This window comes from Corvus kubaryi, unplaced genomic scaffold (assembly GCF_017639235.1).
Source record: "Corvus kubaryi isolate FWS band 111438036 unplaced genomic scaffold, C.kubaryi_AGA036_p1.0 66, whole genome shotgun sequence".
In the NCBI taxonomy this organism is placed as follows: domain Eukaryota; kingdom Metazoa; phylum Chordata; class Aves; order Passeriformes; family Corvidae; genus Corvus; species Corvus kubaryi.
In genome coordinates, this window is record NW_024582054.1 from 2,537,559 (window position 1) to 2,557,475 (window position 19,917).

Below are 19,917 nucleotides of genomic sequence, written 5' to 3' on the forward strand. Positions count from 1 at the left end.
TATGTTTGGTTTCTGTGAGAAATAAAGGCTCTGAACTTTGGGGAAAAAAAAGAGAAACTAGAACAATTGTAGTTCCCTGTAGGGTTCTCTGCAATACTTGTTACTAAGTTTCAGTTAAGTAGAGGTGTATTCCCAGAGTAAATTCAAGTAAATTCAAATATTCTACAAACAATGATAAGGATTTTGTATGAACTCAGAGCATGTTACACTTAAGATCTTCATCATCCTTTTATGCTTCCTATAAAGGTGCTACAGCATAGTGCTAATGCAAAGATAGATAAATAGATAAAACCCCAACACACAACATTAAATAATTACTAGCAGCTACTCTGTACATAAGCCAAACCAAAGGCCTCACTCGGGAATGGAGAAATTTTTAAAAATCCATCTTGCAGAGAAGAACTGTGTAATTGCATTTACTAAACACTGAAGAATAACTTAACTCTAGATTTTCTGTATAAGTGGGAAGACATCAGGTGTTGTCAGGGTGCTTGGGATTCTCATTTGGTATCAGTGGGTATGTGAAGATACTCTGAATATAGTTCAAACTTCCTTCAAACTGGGAGCTTTGAACCAAAGCTTTTAATTCAAGCTCATTTTTGCATATATATTTTTAAAGTACCACCAAATTATTAGAGGGTAAACAAAAAGGCCAGTCTATTCCCAGTCTTTGTTTTAAGAAGCAATGGAAAGTATTCTGCTTTTCATTGTTACGATTCATTGTTACAATGAAGCATGAACAGACATTTTTCATTTCCAGGTTCACCACTGAAATTCAAACGAGGATGAAAAAAAAAAAAGAATGAAGTGAAACGTAAAGAAAATCTCCCAGTAATATTACCAAGTGCAAACAAATTCTATTGACAAGATCTGGTGTCTCCACAAGCTGTGGAGGAATTAGGATTTTCAGGACCAAGCAGCTACATGCTGATTACAAGAGTGAGAAGTAAATTCTGTTAATTTTTAACAAAGGCATTCAGCAGGGATACACCCATGACAACCTCGTGCAGAAACCATCTAACGCCCGCGCTTAAGTTCGGCTCGATTATGGAAGACCATGGCCTGACAGAAGACAGAGACTGTGGCTGGTTTCCGGCGCAGGCCCGCGCTCCGGGTACACGGGGCAGGGACGGTCCCCGCGGGGGCGGAGGGACACCGAGCGCGGGGGGAGGCGCGGCGCTGGCCCAGGTGTGCGCCGCCTCCGCCCGCCACCAGGTGGCGCCCGACGCTCCGCCCTCGGGCCGCCCCGCCCCGCCTTTGGCCCGTGTCATGCCCCTTTCCCCAGCCAATGAGAAGCGGCACGGGAGGCGGAGCTCGGAGCGTGCGGCCCAATGGGAAGCGAGAGCTGGCCGGGCGGGGGCCAATGGGGGGCACACCGGTGAGTGCGCGACTCCGGGGCCGGGGGCTGGGCGGGGAGGGGGCGTGGCCAAGGGGGCGCGGGCCCGCAATCAGGTGAGGGCGGTGCTGACGGGCGGCGGCGGCGGCCAATGGCGGCGCGGGGGCGGGGTCTGCCCTGTCCTCCCCTCCCGCCGCCGAAGCTGCCAGAGAGTCAGGTGGCTCCGGGATGCGCGGCGGCGGCAGGAGGCGGAGGCGGGCGCGGAGGAGGCGGCGGCGGATGGGGGGGATGCGGCGGCTTCTCCACGGCACACGCTGCCCGGTCTCGCCCCTGCCCACGCTGGGCTGAGGCGGCGCCGCGCCGGGAACCCCCGGCAGCGGCGGCGGCACCTGCTGCCGGCGGGTGCCGGGCCGCATGAACAATAGGCGGCAGTCCCGGCCCCGCCGCCCCCCGCAGCGCCCGGGTGCCGCGGGCGCCTCCCCCTATGGAGCAGCCTCGCCATGGAACCCCTCACCGAGCTCAGCCAGGAGGGCGCGGGTGGCGGAGAGCCGCCGGGCGACGAGCCGCTCTGGACCGCTGTCTTCGAGTACGAGGCGTGCGGCGAGGACGAGCTGAGCCTGCGGCCGGGGGACGTGGTGCAGGTGTTGTCCCGGGACTCGCACGTGTCCGGCGACGAGGGCTGGTGGACGGGCAAGATCGACCAGCGCGTCGGCATCTTCCCCAGCAACTACGTGAGCAGCGGCGTGCAGGGGGGCGGCCCGGAGCTGCGCGCCCGATACCCTCCGCCCCCCGCCATACAGCGTAAGGGGGCCCGGGCCCGGGGCGGGGGGCTTGGCGCGTCCCCTCAGCCGGGAGGGAGGGACCCAGGGAAGAGGGGGAGAGGCCCGGTCCCGCCCCCTACCGTGGGCTTGGGCTGGATATGGGAGGGGGGACGGGACCGGCGGGACTGCCAGGGTTGTGGGGGGGAGCCGAGGCTCGGCCCTCCCGATGTCTTTGGGGGGAGGCCTGGGCCCTTCCGTGGGTCCTGTTGGAAGCCGGGGCGGCCGCCGCCGGGGGGGAAGGGAAGGCCCATCCCGGTGGCGAGCGGCCGTGGGAGGCCTCGGGCCCAGCTGGCGGCGGGGGAGGCCCGCGACGGCCGTCGGCGGGGAGCGGAGGGGCTACGGCGTCTCAGCCCCTCCCGCCCAGGGGCTGCCCTGGGCCCCATGTCTGTTCCCTTTCCCACCCGCTGAGGTATTCCTGCTGCTCCAGTGCCCTTCTGTCTTCCAGGCTAGCGCGCTGCTCCCGGGGAGGCAGAGCCTCGCTCAGTATGTTTTTAGCGTTTCACCGACGCCAGGAGCAGTTTCCCATTGTTAAGACCTGTGTTTCCAGGGGCTGATAAATTTTCATCAAGCGACAGAATCCTGGCGGCTGGGCAGTGGTGGAGTCACCAGGGCTTTGGTCATTTTCCCTTTAAGAATATTCTTAAAGGTTGCTGAAAGGGAAGCAATTGTTTCCTGAAGTGTTGATTCACTGCTAATACTTGTTCAGTATCATCCTGCTTACTAACCAAAAGCTTATTATTTCTGACTGAAAAATTCCTAAGTTGACTTGTGTTACCAGGTTCCTCTGCTCTCTTACAAATTCTGTCCTAAAATACCTGTGAATGAGTTGTTTCCCCGTTTGGATATCTGGGCCTGCCTGAGGGTTGCTTGACTATGTTGTGATGCTGAAGGCACCGAGGGATCGGTTTGTTTCTGTGAATTTCTGTGCAGTTTTGAAGCCTTTGTTGGAGATGGAGAATAGGGCTGTTTCATCTCTACGTTTTTTTAGTCACTGTACCATTGTAGAAAGAGAAACAGCGTGGAATGACTGTTTCTACATCCTGTTTATCTATCACCATTGACAGTTCAGGCAAGGATAATGCTTTTTTTTGGAGGGGCAGAGAAAAATCTTCAGACTAGTAGGCTTTTCTAGAAAGTAAAAGAGTGAAAAGATGGTTTGTCCTATCTAGGCCGTATCTCCAAGGAATACAACTAATAGCTTTTTTTCTTACTCTGTATTCTGCTTGAAAGCATTTAGGTAAAACTCAGTAATTTGTACCATTGCCCTTGGGCTTGTGAAGGGACTAGGTGCTGTTCCTTTCTTTCATGCTGCAACAGCATTGGTAAGTTATTTTTTGCCCCACACACAGAAAAAGCTTTGAATGAAAGCTTATTAGGTTTTGCTTTTGAGATACTTAGGAGAACCATTTCTGTAGAACTTTTTGAACCCTTGGCTCCCATTCTGTTTTGAGTTTTCAAGTTCAGGCTTTGTAACTGTGGATTCTTCTGTCTTGCTGCCTCTTCTATGGTTTGATAGTTCATAAACAGTTGGGGAGTTGTACCTTCCCCCTTTGTCTTTGCCTTACTCTTCCTGTGCCACAACAGGGCTACACTACTTCTCTTCTGTCAGGTCATCAACCGTATGTTCATGACAAAGTAGAATTTATTGTCCTCCAGTAGGTTTGTATAATGCCTAAGGACTATGTTTTTGTTGTTGTTTTTTTTTTTAAGAAACAGTGCAGTTTGGACAGGGATTAAAGTTGGTTGCCATTGAATTGGATTTTCAAGTTGAATATTAGAAATCCTTTGCCAGGAATGCTATCCACTTTTAGAGCTGATGATGTTAGTTTGATAGCTGTTTGGAACAGGAATCACAGTCTACTGTTTAATACTTCATAGTCCAGTAAGTCCAGTTTTGCAGGAGTGATGCAAAGTGTCGCTCTGGACATGCACCTCTTCACAGAACCTATTTTTACTTGCTTTCCTAAAGGTTATTTTCATATTTAATGGAAATTTAGGAGTATGAGTTCTAGGGATTTTGCTTCTACTGAGAGCTGTACTAGTTTAGCTGGTAATTTTAGCCATCCATCTAGTGTGCTTGATTCTTGCCTCAGTGAGGGTACCATGAATGATAAGAGGAGCCTGTAGAGGCTGTCAGCAGTGGGCCGACTTGAGGGACTCTCATCTGCACTATGGGCTCTTACACACTTCAGACTGAATTAAATAGCTTAATCATGTGGTCTAATAAGGGCTGATTAAACGGCACCTACTTTGCAGTTGTCAACATGGCCACTGGTTCATGGTGTACAGGCTCTGTAATTCCTTACCGGCCCACAGAGGAATGATAGCACTTCAGTTCTTGAATTCTGTACAGTCTTGTACAACACGTCTGCCAAATTACACTGGAGTTCAGAGGTGGGGTTAGTGTGTTTAGAAATGTAAAGAAAAACAGGTATTTTGTGCCCTAATGTAGCTGTATAACTCAAACTATGAAAATGAATAAACTAACTCAGCAGAAAATACTTTTTAAAAACCCCAAACAAAACGTTTCTAAGAAGTGACTTTTTTTTCTGAGGAAGCTACCCACGAGGGTGAGCTGGCCAGTTTGCCTTATAGAAATATACATTTTCAAACTAAAGCTAAGGTCGTACTTCCAGATAAAAGAACGTTCAATGTCACGCATTAGTTTTCATGTGGAAGCTGAAGTGTCTCCGTTTTACATCCCACCCCTATTAATTAGTGCCTCCAGCAGGGATGTGCTTTTTTTTATGGAAAATGGGTGACAGCACACGAGGTGTTCTACTTTCCAGCCTTTCGGTTTCCTTTGCCCATCTCGTTCTCCTGCTTGCCACCTTACTGTCGCCCTTCTTCCCAGCACCGGGGCGGGGGTGAGGGGAGGCCGGGGCGCTGCCCGCGGGGCCGTCCCGTCCCGTCCCGTCCCGTCCCGTCCCGTCCTCGCTGCCGCTGGAGCTGTCCCTTCAGCACCTGCGGGCCGGCTCGCTCAGCTCTCGCTGATGTCCTCTCAATCCGTGAAATGCCCTAGCAGAACACTCGCTGTGAACAGCACCTGAACGCTGTGTGTCTGGAGTTGGCAGGGCAGGCAGTCCCCTGGTGATGTGAGGGGCGTGTTTGTTCATTTTCAGTCTTTTGACTGACCTTGTCCCTAGGAGCAGGTTAATTGAGGATTGTACCAGTATTGAAATTCTATCAAGTGAAGAGATAGGACTCAACATCTGATTTCTTCAGGTCTTTTATTAGTAAGAAATGCAAGAGTGACTCTTCGTGTATTCTCAATGGCAGGGTGGTCTCACATCTGGATTTATTTAGAACAGACTTGTTCTAAAATTTAGTGTTTCTGGTCAGAATCTATTCCTTTCATGTTTTCTAGTAATCTCTCTCTCAAGTATTTGAACACCAAGGTTGCTGCTGTAGGACTGAAATCTTCTTTGTTGTGCTAATCCTTGAAGTTCAGAGTGTTACCCAAAATATGTATTCACAGCAGGAGAAAAACAGATTGTCTTTGGGACTGGAAGAGACCTTTTCTCCTTCTGGAAGACTTTCTTGGTCAGTTTTCTATCTTGTTTCCCATTAATCTTTTGTTCATGGAACACTAGGAAAAGCAGCACAGGCATCCTTATTAAACTAACTCATAAGTTTGACTAATTTACAAAAGTAAGCCAACTTCTAAAAATCATGTTCAGGAAAGATGGAGCTCAGACAAAAAAAAAAAAAAAAAAGCCTTCAGCTGTGGACAGAAGAGTTTGTATTAACTCCATACAGTTTTGTGATAAAGTCTTGTACTATAGGAAAGACATTTGATTGGAATAAGGAAACTAGTTTACTCAAATGGGATCTAACCTGCTCCCTTACAAACTTCATTTCCTTTCTACCAGACGAAGCAGGGGAACAATGTCAGATTTGGCTTTTCAAATGCAGGAAAGTATTAAAAGTCTTGGTGACTTTCTGTTTAAATCTTGCATTATGGTACTCTTCCTTAAAAACTTACTAAAATTTCATTGACTGTAGTCAATGAAACCACACAACTATCAGACAGAGTAGCAGCACTGGTAGTCTACCACTGCTGTAAATTGAGCTGTGTCAACATGTTTTCATTGGTCAGTATGTGGAATTTTCATTCTACGTTAGTCAGTGTTGGATGGGTTCTTTTGGCCACCAGTATAAACTGTGTTTAGTGTACAGTTGTACAGGATACATTTTCTCATTGCTTTTGCTCCAGGTACAATTTGTATACTGAATTGAGACATCTGCATCTGTAGATCTTTTTCCTGTATGATGCTGATTAGCCACCAGCCTGTAAAGTCAGTGTATGGGAATAGGAAGTTTTTGTAACAAAAATGCAGTGTGCGTTAATCAAAAAATGTTTTTCTTATTGCTTGCTCTGCACACTCAGTATGTGGTTTCATCCATCTGTTTGTCACACTGTTGTCGGTAACATCAGAACTGATTAACAGATCTCTTATGGGGAACAAATCTACAAAGCCTGTAGAGGTGTGGAAGAATAAGTGTGATTTGGGAAGGACTAAAAGATTGTTCAACAAGAGACATTCAGATAAGGGACAAGTGGAGAAGCAGATGCATTTTGTGTTGAGTTTTAGCTGTTTCACATTAAACACTGTATTGTGAAGATTAGTTGGTGAGTGTGTTTTTCATTTTTGGAATCTTGTACTGTCACTGAGAGTATATCCTTAAGGGGGGTAGGGGCAGGGGCATCAGTATTAAAGGGGTTTAAGTGTGGTAAGAGGTATTTTATTTTACTATGTTTTACCATTTACAGTGAGTACTTCATACAGATTTTATGACACTGCAAGCTCTGTTTTACCATACTATTTGGCACTAAAAGGTTGTCAGAAAGGCCTACTGCTTTCCTTTGTGTTGTTTTGGAGTGAAAACTGGCCCTTCCTCCAAGGGTAAGGGTGCGGTTGGCCAGTGTGAACCTTCAGCTGATGTACAGGCTGCATAGTTGCTAAATGCTTACATCTTTTTTCTCCTCTTTCCCTAGTCCTAGAGATCGACTTCTCAGAGCTTGTTCTGGAAGAAATCATTGGCATAGGGGGCTTCGGAAAAGTGTATCGAGCTGTATGGATAGGAGATGAGGTTGCTGTCAAGGCAGCTCGCTATGACCCTGATGAGGACATCAGCCAGACCATTGAGAATGTCCGCCAAGAGGCCAAGCTCTTTGCGATGTTAAAACATCCCAACATCATTGCCCTCAGGGGCGTGTGTTTGAAGGAACCTAATCTTTGCCTGATCATGGAGTTTGCCCGCGGAGGATCGCTCAATAGGGTGTTGTCTGGTAAAAGGATACCTCCTGACATACTGGTGAACTGGGCAGTGCAGATTGCCAGGGGAATGAACTACCTGCACGAGGAAGCAATTGTTCCCATAATTCACCGTGACCTCAAGTCCAGCAACAGTAAGTGCCACACAGTGAACAGTCAGGGTGCTGGGATATGGTTTTGGGGAAAAAAATCATACAAAGTAAAGAAGGGAGTAATGTTAATTTAGTATCCTTTCTTGTGAACCACTGTATCCTCTAATTCAATCCCAGAAGGGTTTATTTTTGTACAGTATGGTGCTACAGATCACAGGAAACGTGTAAATGCTTTCACTCTTTAGAAGCAACTTAAATGATTGGGTGCAAAAGCAACTGTAAATGAAGCATGCTTCACTAGTATTTCATATAGTGTCTAGGTTTTATTGGCATTTTAGCAGACTTCTTCTGTACGTTATAAAGCCTTATTGAACTTAAAATCTCTATTATTCTTCCACTTTTCGGAAGGATAAATGCTTCTTTGTAAAGGCAAATGCTCCTAAGCTTTCATTTCACTTGCTTGATTTTCATCTGTATAGATGAGATGCAAGCCTGTTTTCATTATGGGAGATGTAACCCATTCCAGCTGAATTGGATCTTCTCTTTATCCATCATAGAGCTGGTGTTGACAGAAACATTAACTCGTGAGTAAAATGTCCTTGTACGGCCAGGACTTCAGCTGATATTTGTGGTGCTTTATGTGATACAGCTCACCCGTTAGAGAGCAGAGTAGTTAGGATTGTGGAAATCATGGTGATTTCAGCTGCTCTGTAGTACTGACAGCATTACTGTCTGTTCCTTGGGTCTTGTTCTTGTAGTGTGTCTCTTTTCGCAAACTTAAAACTTGAAGTCAAACACACACATAGAACATTATTTATGAGTGTGGGAGCAAAGTGCTGCAGTGGTTTCAAGATCATCATCTCCTTTCCTGATGCCTCTATGCCACTGTTTAGCCTTTCTCTCTGCTTCTCTGTCTAGATGGCAAGAGCAAACATGGACCTGCATGTTGGCTGTGGTGGTTTAGATTTGTGTGTTAGTATGAACTCATTGTCATTTATGGCTTGAGTTAATAAGAAGCTCTAATAACTGGGTGTCTGGGATGCAGGCATATGTTCCCTTTTGCTTTGAGGGCAGGGACATTAGCAAAGAGGTCTGACAGATGGGAATTTTAATATCTTAAATAGATTCACTAGTGCTAGCGTTAACCATTGCAATGCTGTAAATTTCCAGGCCTTGCAGTATCTTCTTATGTTTTTTTGACCTCACATGTCGTAGTAGTGTATTTACTTAGTTGGTTGTGAAAGAGTAAAAAAAGTATTATTAGTTCTTGTTAATGAGTTTGCAAATAGGAACGATAAGAGCTTTCAAGTTAGTTTCTACAGTATTGTTCTTATAGTAATGAAGTTTCACATTTTGTTAGAATAAGGCAATCTTAATGTCACAGAATAACATATCTAAACCCTTCCCTTACAGATAGCGATATATATGGGCATGTTGATAAATGCTGTAAAATTAAGGAATGATTTGCTTAGTTAATGAATGACTGGCTGCATCTGTGAATAAGAAATAATTGCCTTTCAGTGTCGTACCTTTCCTCCTTACCTAAGAAAATATTTACTTGCTTATTTTGCTAACAGGCCATTAAGGCTTCCTTGCTAAGTGCTAGTTGAACATTTTTAAGGTTTAGAATGAAAGTTATTCTAAGATAAAAAACTGTTAGCTTCTAGTATTTCACTGTTTCATTCAGATCAGAGACTTCTAGTTGTAAAAGGGAAAAGCATCAACAAGAGAACCAGCCCAACCAGAGGGACACCAGTGCACAGTGTTACCAACCAAACAGATATGGATGCTCGAAAACATCTGGACTGTCAGCAGCAAGACTAAATGTCTCTTGTCACAATGAATCAGCAGAGTATAATTCTGCTGCACTGTAAATGGTCGGTGAGAAGTTGCTACATGTATTACTGTAATTTCCCCCATTTGGGAGGAAGCAGTCGTAAAGAAAGAGGAAGAATGAGTGGGAATGCCTCTGAAAGGATTCAGAGATGTTCTGTGTTTGAAGGGGAAAGGTAGAGAATTTACATGGTGATCGTGACCAAGATAGGATCAGATCTAGTAGAGAAATGATGGGTATAGGAAAATTCTATCCCAGATAAGGCTGGAGCAAGCACTATTACATTTGGGAAACTAAATAAATGTTGGGCCTGGTACTGGAGGGAAGGACTTGAGATATTTTAAGGAAAAAGTATTGGTTTGTTTCTCTCTTTTGAAATAAGATAAATTAGTAACTTTGGGTATGGGCTTGACATATTACAACAGCTGTTTATTAAACAAAATGGAGTTCTTCATTCTGTGCTGTGTAATTGAAGAGAAATTTTTAAAAATATATACTATTTTAAACATTTGAAATACATGGGTTTTTTCTGAGTGTACCTACAGAGCAAGCATCATAAATATTAGACAATGACAATGGCGGAGCTTTTTTGTGGGGATACGGGATTGTAGGATAAACAACTTTGGACTGCCTAGGTCATGTCTTGATTGTTCTGTGACTGCATTGCTGAAATCCCTTTTCTCTTATATGTAATAAGCATCTTAGAAATTCCTCTGCTCTGTTTTCTGTGGAAAGCTTTTTACTAGTTTTGTAAAGATTAGTAGACTAAGTATATTATTGCATCCTGATTAATATATAGCTTACTTTTTTTCTGTTTTTCTGATGAACTTAGTTTTCTCAGTTGCTGTGGATAATGGAGAGCCGGTTATCTTGTTAGCTTTGTGCCTGTAGAATTACAAGCTTCCATCATTTTCTTTGCACAAGTTACCACCCACCAGGTGACAGGCAGTGATGTGTCTGTGGTGAGGGAAGAGCTTCTGCTTGCAGGAACTTGGAAAGGATTCTTGCAGATGCATTTCTTACATGTACTAAACATCTACAAGCACAGTAGAGCTGTCATGGGAGCATCAGCTGTATTGATTTACTGGTTGGTACTGCCTGTGTTGAGTAATAGACTGTGATTCTCCTACATCTCATCTTGCCTTCAAGCACCAGCTGGGATGTACACTGTGCATCGGAAGCTACAGGATGAGTTAGTTTGGGAGTTAAGGAACAAGATGGGGGAGTGGGAAAGAACAGAGTTGCCTTATTTAAAATCAGTTTTTCTACTAGAATAGAAGAAAATCAGAGAATGCTTTGTTGTCAGATGTCTGCTTATGTTTAGACAGACACAGAATGCATAAGAACAGTACTTCATGATGAATCTTTTAAGCAGATCACGTTACATTTTGAACGTGTCAAGTGGACACCCTAAGACAAGTCTGAGAAATTACCCCATTATATAAGGATTTGGGAAAAAAATCCTTTTTGATTTAAACTATTGCAGCTTTGTGGACTCAGTATATACCAAAACAATGCTCAGAATAGTTGTCAACATTTCTGGTAGTGTAATAAAGAACATAGGGTTTTGATTACTTTGGGAGGTAACTTCAGTTTTGTTCATCTGAACTGAACTTCAGACAATTATTTGAAGATTCCGGGAGGTGTCTCTTTCTTGAGATACGCCTCATTAAAAAGCACTCCAAATCATTTGTCTGTTATCCATCTTTTTTGATTGAAAGAAGGAATTTTTTTCTGTTCTGTAGTTTTTCTTCTTTTCATTTTCATAACTTTACATTTAGTGCTAATACATTTGGAGTGTAGGAAAAGTGCTCTGTATGTTTAGTACCATGTTTGAGGAAGATGTATTGTAAATCTTGGAGGTTCTGGGGGCTGCCTGTTTCATTGCTTTGGGAATGTAATCAGGAAGTGAGTACAGAAAGGTCTTTACAGAATAAATTGCACACTTGTGATTTAGTTTTAGAGACTCTGAAATTACTTTGTTGAGTGTGAGTTCAGCTGGCAGTAAGTCTGGTAGACAAGTGTTTCAGTGGCATTAGCAACTCATATGTCAGTCATAAAACTACACGAGAGAAAGAAGATTATTTAGGACAGCTATTTGGTTCTGCTGTGTGGGGAGATAAGTATTTCTCTTTTTATTTTGGGCATTTGATTTAAGGGATTCAATTTATTCCAAATGAAAATTAATCTTATTAATCTGACAGAATCCTCACTGGCTGCTGCTGCTTCTCTTCGTCTGGTGATATCTCCAACCTCTCCTTCTTCAGCTGCATTTTGGTGAGCCATTGAGCATATGTTACAGAATCCTTGGTAGGCCTTTCCCAATGTGAAAGCACCTAAATAATCTAAATGCTGACCTATAGAATAAAAGCAACTAGAAATGCCCACTGAAGTCAACATCACTGCACTTAGAACAGCTCTTAAGAGTTTTCCTTTCTTTTATCTCTCATCTGTGATTCAAGTCTCATTTCTGGTCAGAGAAAAGTGCCTGGAATATAATGCTTAGGATCAAAAAGGGAGAGTCCTGTTGGTTTTAGTTGGTCCTGTTTGTTTCTGTTTGTCTGTCAATGTTAGATATGCCAGCATTGCTATAGGAATAAAGCCAGTTAACTAATACTGTGGAGAACTAGCAAAAGCGTATTTGCTCTTTTTTGTGACTGTCTCAGCAAAACATGTTTGTTATTTGCACTGCATAGAAAGATTTTGCTGAGGGTGTTCATGCCAGTTAGCAAAATGCTTTTTAAAAGTCACCATCGTTGTGTTCCACAAAGTGGCACAGAAGATTAGCAGCAAAGTGACATTGCCAAGGTCAAAGAAAGAGGAAAGGACAGAGGTCAAAATAAACCCCAACAGTTCTGATTCAGGCAAGTTCAGTAGTTCTTCTCTTCAAGTTATTTGAAGTCTTTATCTCTCCTACTTTTTGGATCACCAGTGTAAGCTTGTGGTGTCCTGAGATTCTTTCTAAAAGAATTCCAAACTCTGCTATAGCTTTGCTTATTTAATGTAGTTAAGTCTTTATGTGTTCATAAAGATGCCAATAGAGCTGACTTTCCACATGGTCTATGGATAGTTGTTCCTAGGACTTAAAAGATTCCTTATTTTTTAATTTTAATCCAGTCATAGCTGACACTCTTCTGTTGGTCTTTTCAAAGCAGGAAAAGTTCTTGTAAACCTCTTCCTCTGTATGGCAGAGGTGTAGAGGAGAACTCTTCCAGGGTCTGCTGAATGTACGTTGGCAGAGCAGTTAGGAAGTCTGCGCTGTTATTGCTGCTTCTGGTACTCCAGTGTAATTTGCTGACTAACTCTCCAGTGTTGTACCTTCTATCAGAATGGATTTCCTTTGTCAGTCCAATTAAATGACTGTGAGTAATGCTTCCTGTAAAATGTAGTGAAGCTATTTCAGTGATATCTGAATGCTCTTCACTGGGTGAATAATTGATCTGTTCTTAGTTGGGTTGTTACCCAAGTTACACTTGCCCTGTACGAGGAAAGTGGTAAAAAGGTGAATTTTTTTTGGGGGGGGTAGTGGTGGTGTGGAAGACAACAGCTGGAAGATGAATTTTCAGGGAGCAAAAATCAGTAAAAGTCCTTCTTTCTTTTTTTCTAAGTTTAAAAACTGTGTACAGTAGAAATCAGGCCTTTCAAACAGCCTGAATATACTTGTAAGGCTGATGAAAGATGAATTTAGGTTCTGCCCTTATGCAATTACCTGATTCTGTAAACAAGCTGTAAGATATTGCTAATGGTGCATAACTCCTAGTTCTGGTTACTCTGCTTATATTTCTCTCTCTCCCCCGAGTATCATCATTTGTGCTGATATCCTGGTCACTTCTGCTGTAGTTGAAAAATTCCAAATAACCATAATTTTTTTGCTTGTGGTAATATAATGAGGAAATTCATGCCATTAATACTACACATTTTCATTGAAAATAATGAAAAAAACCTGATTTTATGTACTATTAGTGCAGAAGATGTAAATTTTGCCTGGAAGTGTTGCTAATTTTTAAGATGTTAAAATACCAGGAATTCCCAGAAGTAGGGTGATAGTTTGTATGTTGTACTTAGGTACTTTCTTGGGATTTTTCTTCCTTAGCTTTTGTAAATTAGTGCAGCTATTTTCTTCTCAGAGAGGTTTGACAGATGCTTTCATGTTGCAGTCTTATTTTCATGTCTTAGTAGATTTCTGAGAATTCCAAAATAAATACGTCTTCTGTAAATGGTTTGTTTTAGTTGAATATGGATCGATACTTTCACTGTTAATTGCAAGTCAAAAGTAGGAAGTCTTTCTGAAATAAATTTGATGTCCACAAGAACACTTTGGTATCCTCCCACCCACACTAAGTAGTAAAAAGGCAACTTCACAGATGGAATCCGTTACCTTCATAGACAAGTACCTCTCATTTTTAAGAAATGAAATTTGTATATTACACTCAAAAACCTAGCCAATATCCTTTTCATGTAATTGAGCCGCTGTGTACATTTTTTGCAGGGTTCTCTCTACTCCTAAGAAAAAATAAGAGTTGTGGTGTTAAGTACTTTATCCAAGCTGTGCATATGGAGGCGTAGGACAGACCTCAGCTCTGTCGTGCAGCAGCTGTCTGTAGGCATCCTCTGAATTCACTGTCTGACCATCTGTGACAGAGCTGGGAAAGATCTGTGTTCTTCTGAAATTTCTAAGGAGCCAGTCAAGAGTGAAAACAGCCTTGTGGTATTTCTGGGAAGCTAGAATAATTCCTTGATCTCCACTTTTTTTTTTTTTTTTTTTGGTGTTTCTTCCACATCAATAAACTTAATTTGAATTTTGACTGACATCTGTCAGCAGCTTCACGTTTGCTTTTCTTATCAAACAATTCTATTCAGAATTTCAACATATCTGAAACAAACTCGCTCTTGAAGCATCAGACATTAAACACAGTCTTGGTCTTTGACGTGATGATTCATCACCCAAGGTGATCCCTTAATTTTAAGTACTATCCCATTTTGAACACTGTGTATATTTCCTTATGACAGGACAAGGGAAACCTTAAGCTGTTTGAAAGAATGCGGGGTATAACACATGGTTTTAAGTAGCTGCTTTTTGGTACATGTTCGCTTTCTGATTCTAGGGTAGTTTGTTATGTTGGTGTGACTTTGATTGCCAAAAGGTTGCCAAAGTTGACTGGCATGTCTGCTAATTGCTGGTTAATTGTCCAACTGCTAATGAAAGGTCTTCCTCAGACCCGAGCTTTTTGCAAATATGAAAAAGAAATAGTAACAGAACCTCATGCACTGAGAAACTATTCCAATACATAACAACTCAGAATTATATTGTTGGGTTTCATCACTGTTTCTTAAGATCAGAAAGAAGAGCTCTTGCCCACAGAACAGTAAATCTGTGTCCCAGTCTGTAGAATAGTCATTATGGTGGTCATGGCAGCGTGGTGCAGCATCACTTAGGGCCCTCTTGGGGAGGGAAGCAGCCAGAGGACACGCAGTCTTCCTATGAACCGTTTGTATTACTGCCACGCACAGCCCTTCCACTTTGCTTTCTAGAAGCATTGCTGTATTGCTCACACATTTATTGTAACACCATTTTTTATTTAAAACAAAAATACCCTCCCAAAATAGCAAGCATTGTCTAGTGCACATACGGGTTCCAAATTGTCTCTGAAATTCTGTATGTGCTTTGAATGCTGTATGCCTGTCATCACCCCAAGACAATGCCTTATGTCTGGGATAATTTTTACAGCTACAAGCCAAGCTCTTAGTTTTCTGTACATCCATCTCTGATGTGTTGTCAAACATGCTCCGGGAATTTGCTTTGGCCATTGAGAAATATTAAGATCTGCTGTTTGTATTACAGCTGGAAACATTTAAAATGCAAGCACGGCTTCCTCCTTGGCTATGCGTAGATTAATTGTTGAGATGTGTAGCAAAGCTCCACTTATGAGTAACAGGTAAATACTTTTGCCACAAAGATTTTGTTTATCACAGCAATTTCTGTACTTAAGCTGGGGATTCCTGAGAGGTTCCTGGTATACTACAAAGAAATGCTAATATGAGTAATTGCTGTAAGGATGGTACATGTAAGGGTGGTGGGATGTATGTGAACCAGGCCATGTGGTCCACCCACCACAAAAGCATTACAATTCCTGTTATTTCTCCTTTGTGAGTAGGGGCCTATGGAAAGATGTTAGAGAATAGTCTTTAGTTCCTTTTGACTTTGCACTGTTCAAGGATCCTGAGAATAAGAAAAATCCTGTCACTTTGATTAATAGAACTCAATATGCCTAATTCTGCCTGTTGAAGTGTTGTCAGTCTTGCCCTGGATTTATTAATTTGCTTTTTCTTGTTTGATGTAATCAGTCACATAATGTGTGGTTTTGATATGATTATGGTCATCTGATAACCAGGGAATATTGCTAATGCTTCATCAGATTACTGTGTAGTCAGAACTTTGATCACTGGGTAAGCTGGGTCAAAGAACCCTAATATAAATGTAGCACATCAAAAAATGAACAGCTTTTTGATGGCTTTATTGGATGAGCTGTTATCTTGTGTGGACTTTCATGTACAATAGTGGAGGAATGCCCTCTTTCTCAGCAACTGGCAACTTGTTCTGCTCACCTTAAGGTCAAACTCTGCAGTATTCAAGAAACTCCTGAGTTTTACTATTGTCAGCTGTAGCTTGGTGTCAATTGTGCATCTAAGAACCTTTTAACATTTTTTCTGATGAATGAAAATACACCTCTCTACCTTTTTACAATATTTTAAATAAAATCTGATTTAAAAACCCCATAAAGCACCCCAGCTTCTGGTGTGGATTGTGCTGCTGCCTGTGAGGTTTTTATGTCTTTCTTACCTTCTACATTTTGCAGTACCAGCTTATTCCATGAATGCGTTGGTGTTATTTACTGTTTCATAAAGATGTCTTCATTGAAACCAAAACAAAAACAGTTTGGCTACCTTTTTTCATCATGAATTTCATGTTTATATTTGCCTGGAAACAGCTCCCACTGAACTAGCATTATTATTAAATCTCTTTTCAGGTGGTCTCTTGAGTGACAAATGATGAATGTCATTCATGTGATTTTATTCTTCCCTTTCCTTTTTTTGTTGTTGCCTAATACAAGTTCCTGATTTGTTGCAGGCTTTCAAACTGATACAGTTTGGCAATGCCCTGTGTTGAGTACAGATGTATTTATATTTTTGACTTGGAGCATTTAACTGATTATGAAGAGTATAATAATCCATGCCTGAGCTAAAGGTTGTTCCAATGTCAGCAGTATGGTAGGATTTAGTCTGAAACCAGAGCTGAACTGCTCTGTTTTTCCCAGGAACTCACCTGAGCATTCTCCAGGAGCATTCATAGTGTTTTGTATGGATCACTAAAGCGATAAGACTTTTTTCACCCTGCCTAGGTGAAAGGATCGATTCTAAATATATCGGGGCTTTGGAGGCCTTTCCTCTCCCCTCCCCCATTATGCATTAGCTCTTTAGAGTTACTGTACTGCATGGCTTAAAATCCAAGAACTGCTGTGCTGTCACATCCATCACCTCCTCTAGGTTGATAGAAGAGGACAGTTGTGCAGCTTTATGGATTTGCTGAACCCGGACTTGTACCCAGTAATTAAGAAGGTATAGGTTCCAAGGTATATATATTTTTTAAATGTGCTGTTGCTGAATGGTTAGTAATAAGAGAGAAAATATTTGCTTATTACTAGAGGCAGTATTAATGGTTTTTGGTTTTGCTTCTAAGATGTGAAATTTTGAGCGGGTCTTAAACTCTGTCCTCTCCAGGATCTTATGCAACACTTAGCCTTCTGCACCTCAAACAGATATTAGAATAAAGATGCAGTCCTACTGAAATGAGCAGCAGAGTACCCAACAGAAGGTGGGTAAAGGCTACATGCGGAAAGCCCGGACTTATTCCATGTGCAGATCTGTTAATCACTTTAAGTACTTTGAACGCAGGATCAAGAGCAGATTGCTCGTTATCTGGATACTTGCGAAGCAAAGCTGTGCTGGCTGACTATGGAAGGTAGAGCTAAAATTGCAAATTAGCTTCTGGCAAACTGCTACAATATGAGGTCTCATTTTGGAGCGAATTTTTGAAATCCTTTCCCAGATGCTTAGTTCTGTCCTCAAGACAGAATGCCAGTGTACTGCCAATAGGACTTAATAATTAAAAAAAGGATTGCTTGGCAATCTCAGTCCCTTGTTCCCTTTGCAGTAGTGCTGCTTTTTGGACTTGTTCGACAAACTGCAGACTTAATAGCAATCTTCTGTCTCTCTGAGACAATGGCAGCAGCATGAAGCAGTATATTAAGGCTATCTTTTTATCTAGCATCCAGTATTTACCACCTCCAGCATCTGAGCTGACATGTATCTTGGGAAGTTTTGCTTATTTATCAGAGGGGAAAGTAGGATTGGAACAACCAGAGTAAGTTCAGTGAAACCATCTTCTATGCAAGAATACTTTTGTTTCATCTATGAATACTTGTGTCCTTGAAATAAAGACTGTTCAAAAGCTACAGGACAATGGTTAATACTTGTATTGCTATAGTACCTTCTGTTTAAGAACCCTGAGGATTTCAGGATGCATTGCATTTCTTCAGAGTACAGTGGAATTTTTAATTATTTTTTCAGATAAAAGCAAGTAGAAAATGTAGTAATTGGCCCATGCAAGAAACAAAAGATGCTTATCTGATTTTTCTGAACTGGTCTTCATTTAAAAGTATTTCACAGCCTTGCAGTGGTTGAAACTGTTTGGTCTGGAAATAGATTTAGAAGGCAGCGAAAGGGATTTGTACAAAGTGCAAATTATACCTATATTGTGGAGAGACAAGTGAAAAATATTCTGTAGGGTGAAATTGTCTGTCCCAGTTTTGAAATTCCAGGGTCTTAGTGTGTCAGGGAAGAAATTAAAGTTAAAATAAAGCTTCTTCAGAGCTCTCCTCACTTGCATAAGTATTCTGTGGTCTGAAAAACATCCCTTAGAAAACATACATGGTCGAATAAAAAGATTCTTTGTTGAAAACAAAGTTTCCTGTAACAGATTGGCTCTGTTTTGGACATACTCTGCCGTGGGTGGGTTGCAGAGTCTGGATCCTGTGATATTACTCAGTCCTTTATCCTCTCTGGCAAACCTTCAACTTCAGTAAGCCTTTAGCTTTTTTGGGAAATTTGTGTTAAGCAATTTTTGGATAAATTTGGAATTGTTTGGAAATGGAAATATTTTTCAGTTTCCTTCAACTCTTGCACTTGAGACTTCTGCTGTATTGGTGGCAGAAAGAGGCTTTAATGGTAGTACCTTCCCGTATGGGCCTGGATTGCTCTTAAATCATACCACGGAAGTGACTTGCATTATTTAGAACTGAAACCCTGCTCAAGTTTTGCATTTAAGGATCTTGGAGTGAAACAGCATTGGTTTTCATAAAGGTTTTACTTCGTTCTTTTGGTAAAGTTTCTGTACCTGGGATTTGATGGACTCTGATCTATCTCTTTACAGTACTTGAATTATCTAAATGAAGGAAGTAGATGGGCTGATGCTTATTCACCATCTGACAGCTTCTGTATTTTGCATTTTGATATTTTGCATTTTGGTCAGTAAAGCCACAGTAGGCTGTTCTGTTTTCAGGATGGAGGAAGAAATAAAATGCATCCAATATTCCCACCCACAATGGTACTCCAGCCAATGGTCTTTCACATTCCAGCTATGACAGGGTAAGCATTAGTTCCCTTGTTTATAGTTTCCAGTTAGCCTTAGTGATGTCGAAAACAGTCATTGTACAGTAGCAGATGAGCAAAGACCTGTGGGAAAACAAATCTGGTACTAGGCTGTTGTGTCCATTGGTGCTTCAGTTGCTCTGGAATGATCTGCAAAAACATCCAACTGTGTTAAAAAGGTGTGGTATTATTCTGGGAAAGAAAAGTTAGGCAGAATAGTGTCATTTCCTGTGAATTTGACTTCCCTTGCCATTTTTCAGCCTTTGAGGTCATAACTAGTGGTCCTCTCAGCTCTCTTCAATCTTAACAAAATGAGAATAGATGTGGTGAAGCATTGGAAGTAAAGCAGAAACCTTGTTTAGAGTCCAGATAAAAAGGGAGACTGGGGAAAAAATTTCACTGAGTCCATACAGCTAGTTAATGATTCAAATATTAGAATTGAATGTTTCTACGGGAAATAAAATAACAAAGATGACATATTTAGCTTATTTATAGTCCTCCTGTAGTCATTCCCACCCATTGCTGTTGCTGCCATCTAGCTCTTGGCCTATGTCAGCAGCTGATATGGCCCTAAGCAGACAAAAGCACTACACAAAGTAATGGGTAGTGGCTGCTGGGTATGAGTGTGAGTGGGATACATTTACAGGCTGAGTGCTTTTGCTGGAGATTTTCCTCTTGTCTTGACTGCTTTCTGCCTTTGTAGAATGTTGGGTGGCGAAGCATTTGACCCACAGCAGAGCTAGTGTTGGTGGAGACTGAAACAGAACTACTGAAGTGCACTGACACTTAGAGGTGTTCATGTATTTCCACCACCTTTGAGGGTTTTAGGCCTTCTCAACCCTACATT

The 19,917-nt window shown here is 42.0% G+C and overlaps 1 protein-coding gene across 2 annotated transcripts in view; it reads left to right on the forward strand.

The window, feature by feature from the left end:
• The first annotated feature begins 1,728 nt into the window (after window positions 1-1,728).
• MAP3K9 (mitogen-activated protein kinase kinase kinase 9) overlaps window positions 1,729-19,917 on the forward strand; it is a 63,008-nt gene continuing 44,819 nt past the window's right edge. Inside the window, exons 1-2 of one of the 2 annotated variants that reach the window (XM_042047694.1) lie at window positions 1,751-2,137; window positions 7,157-7,570. In XM_042047694.1, the coding sequence (XP_041903628.1) occupies window positions 1,837-2,137; window positions 7,157-7,570 (715 nt within the window). In that variant the 5' untranslated portion in view covers window positions 1,751-1,836. Of the gene's footprint in view, window positions 2,138-7,156; window positions 7,571-19,917 lie in introns of both variants that reach the window. The other variant, XM_042047695.1, reaches the window with a different exon arrangement.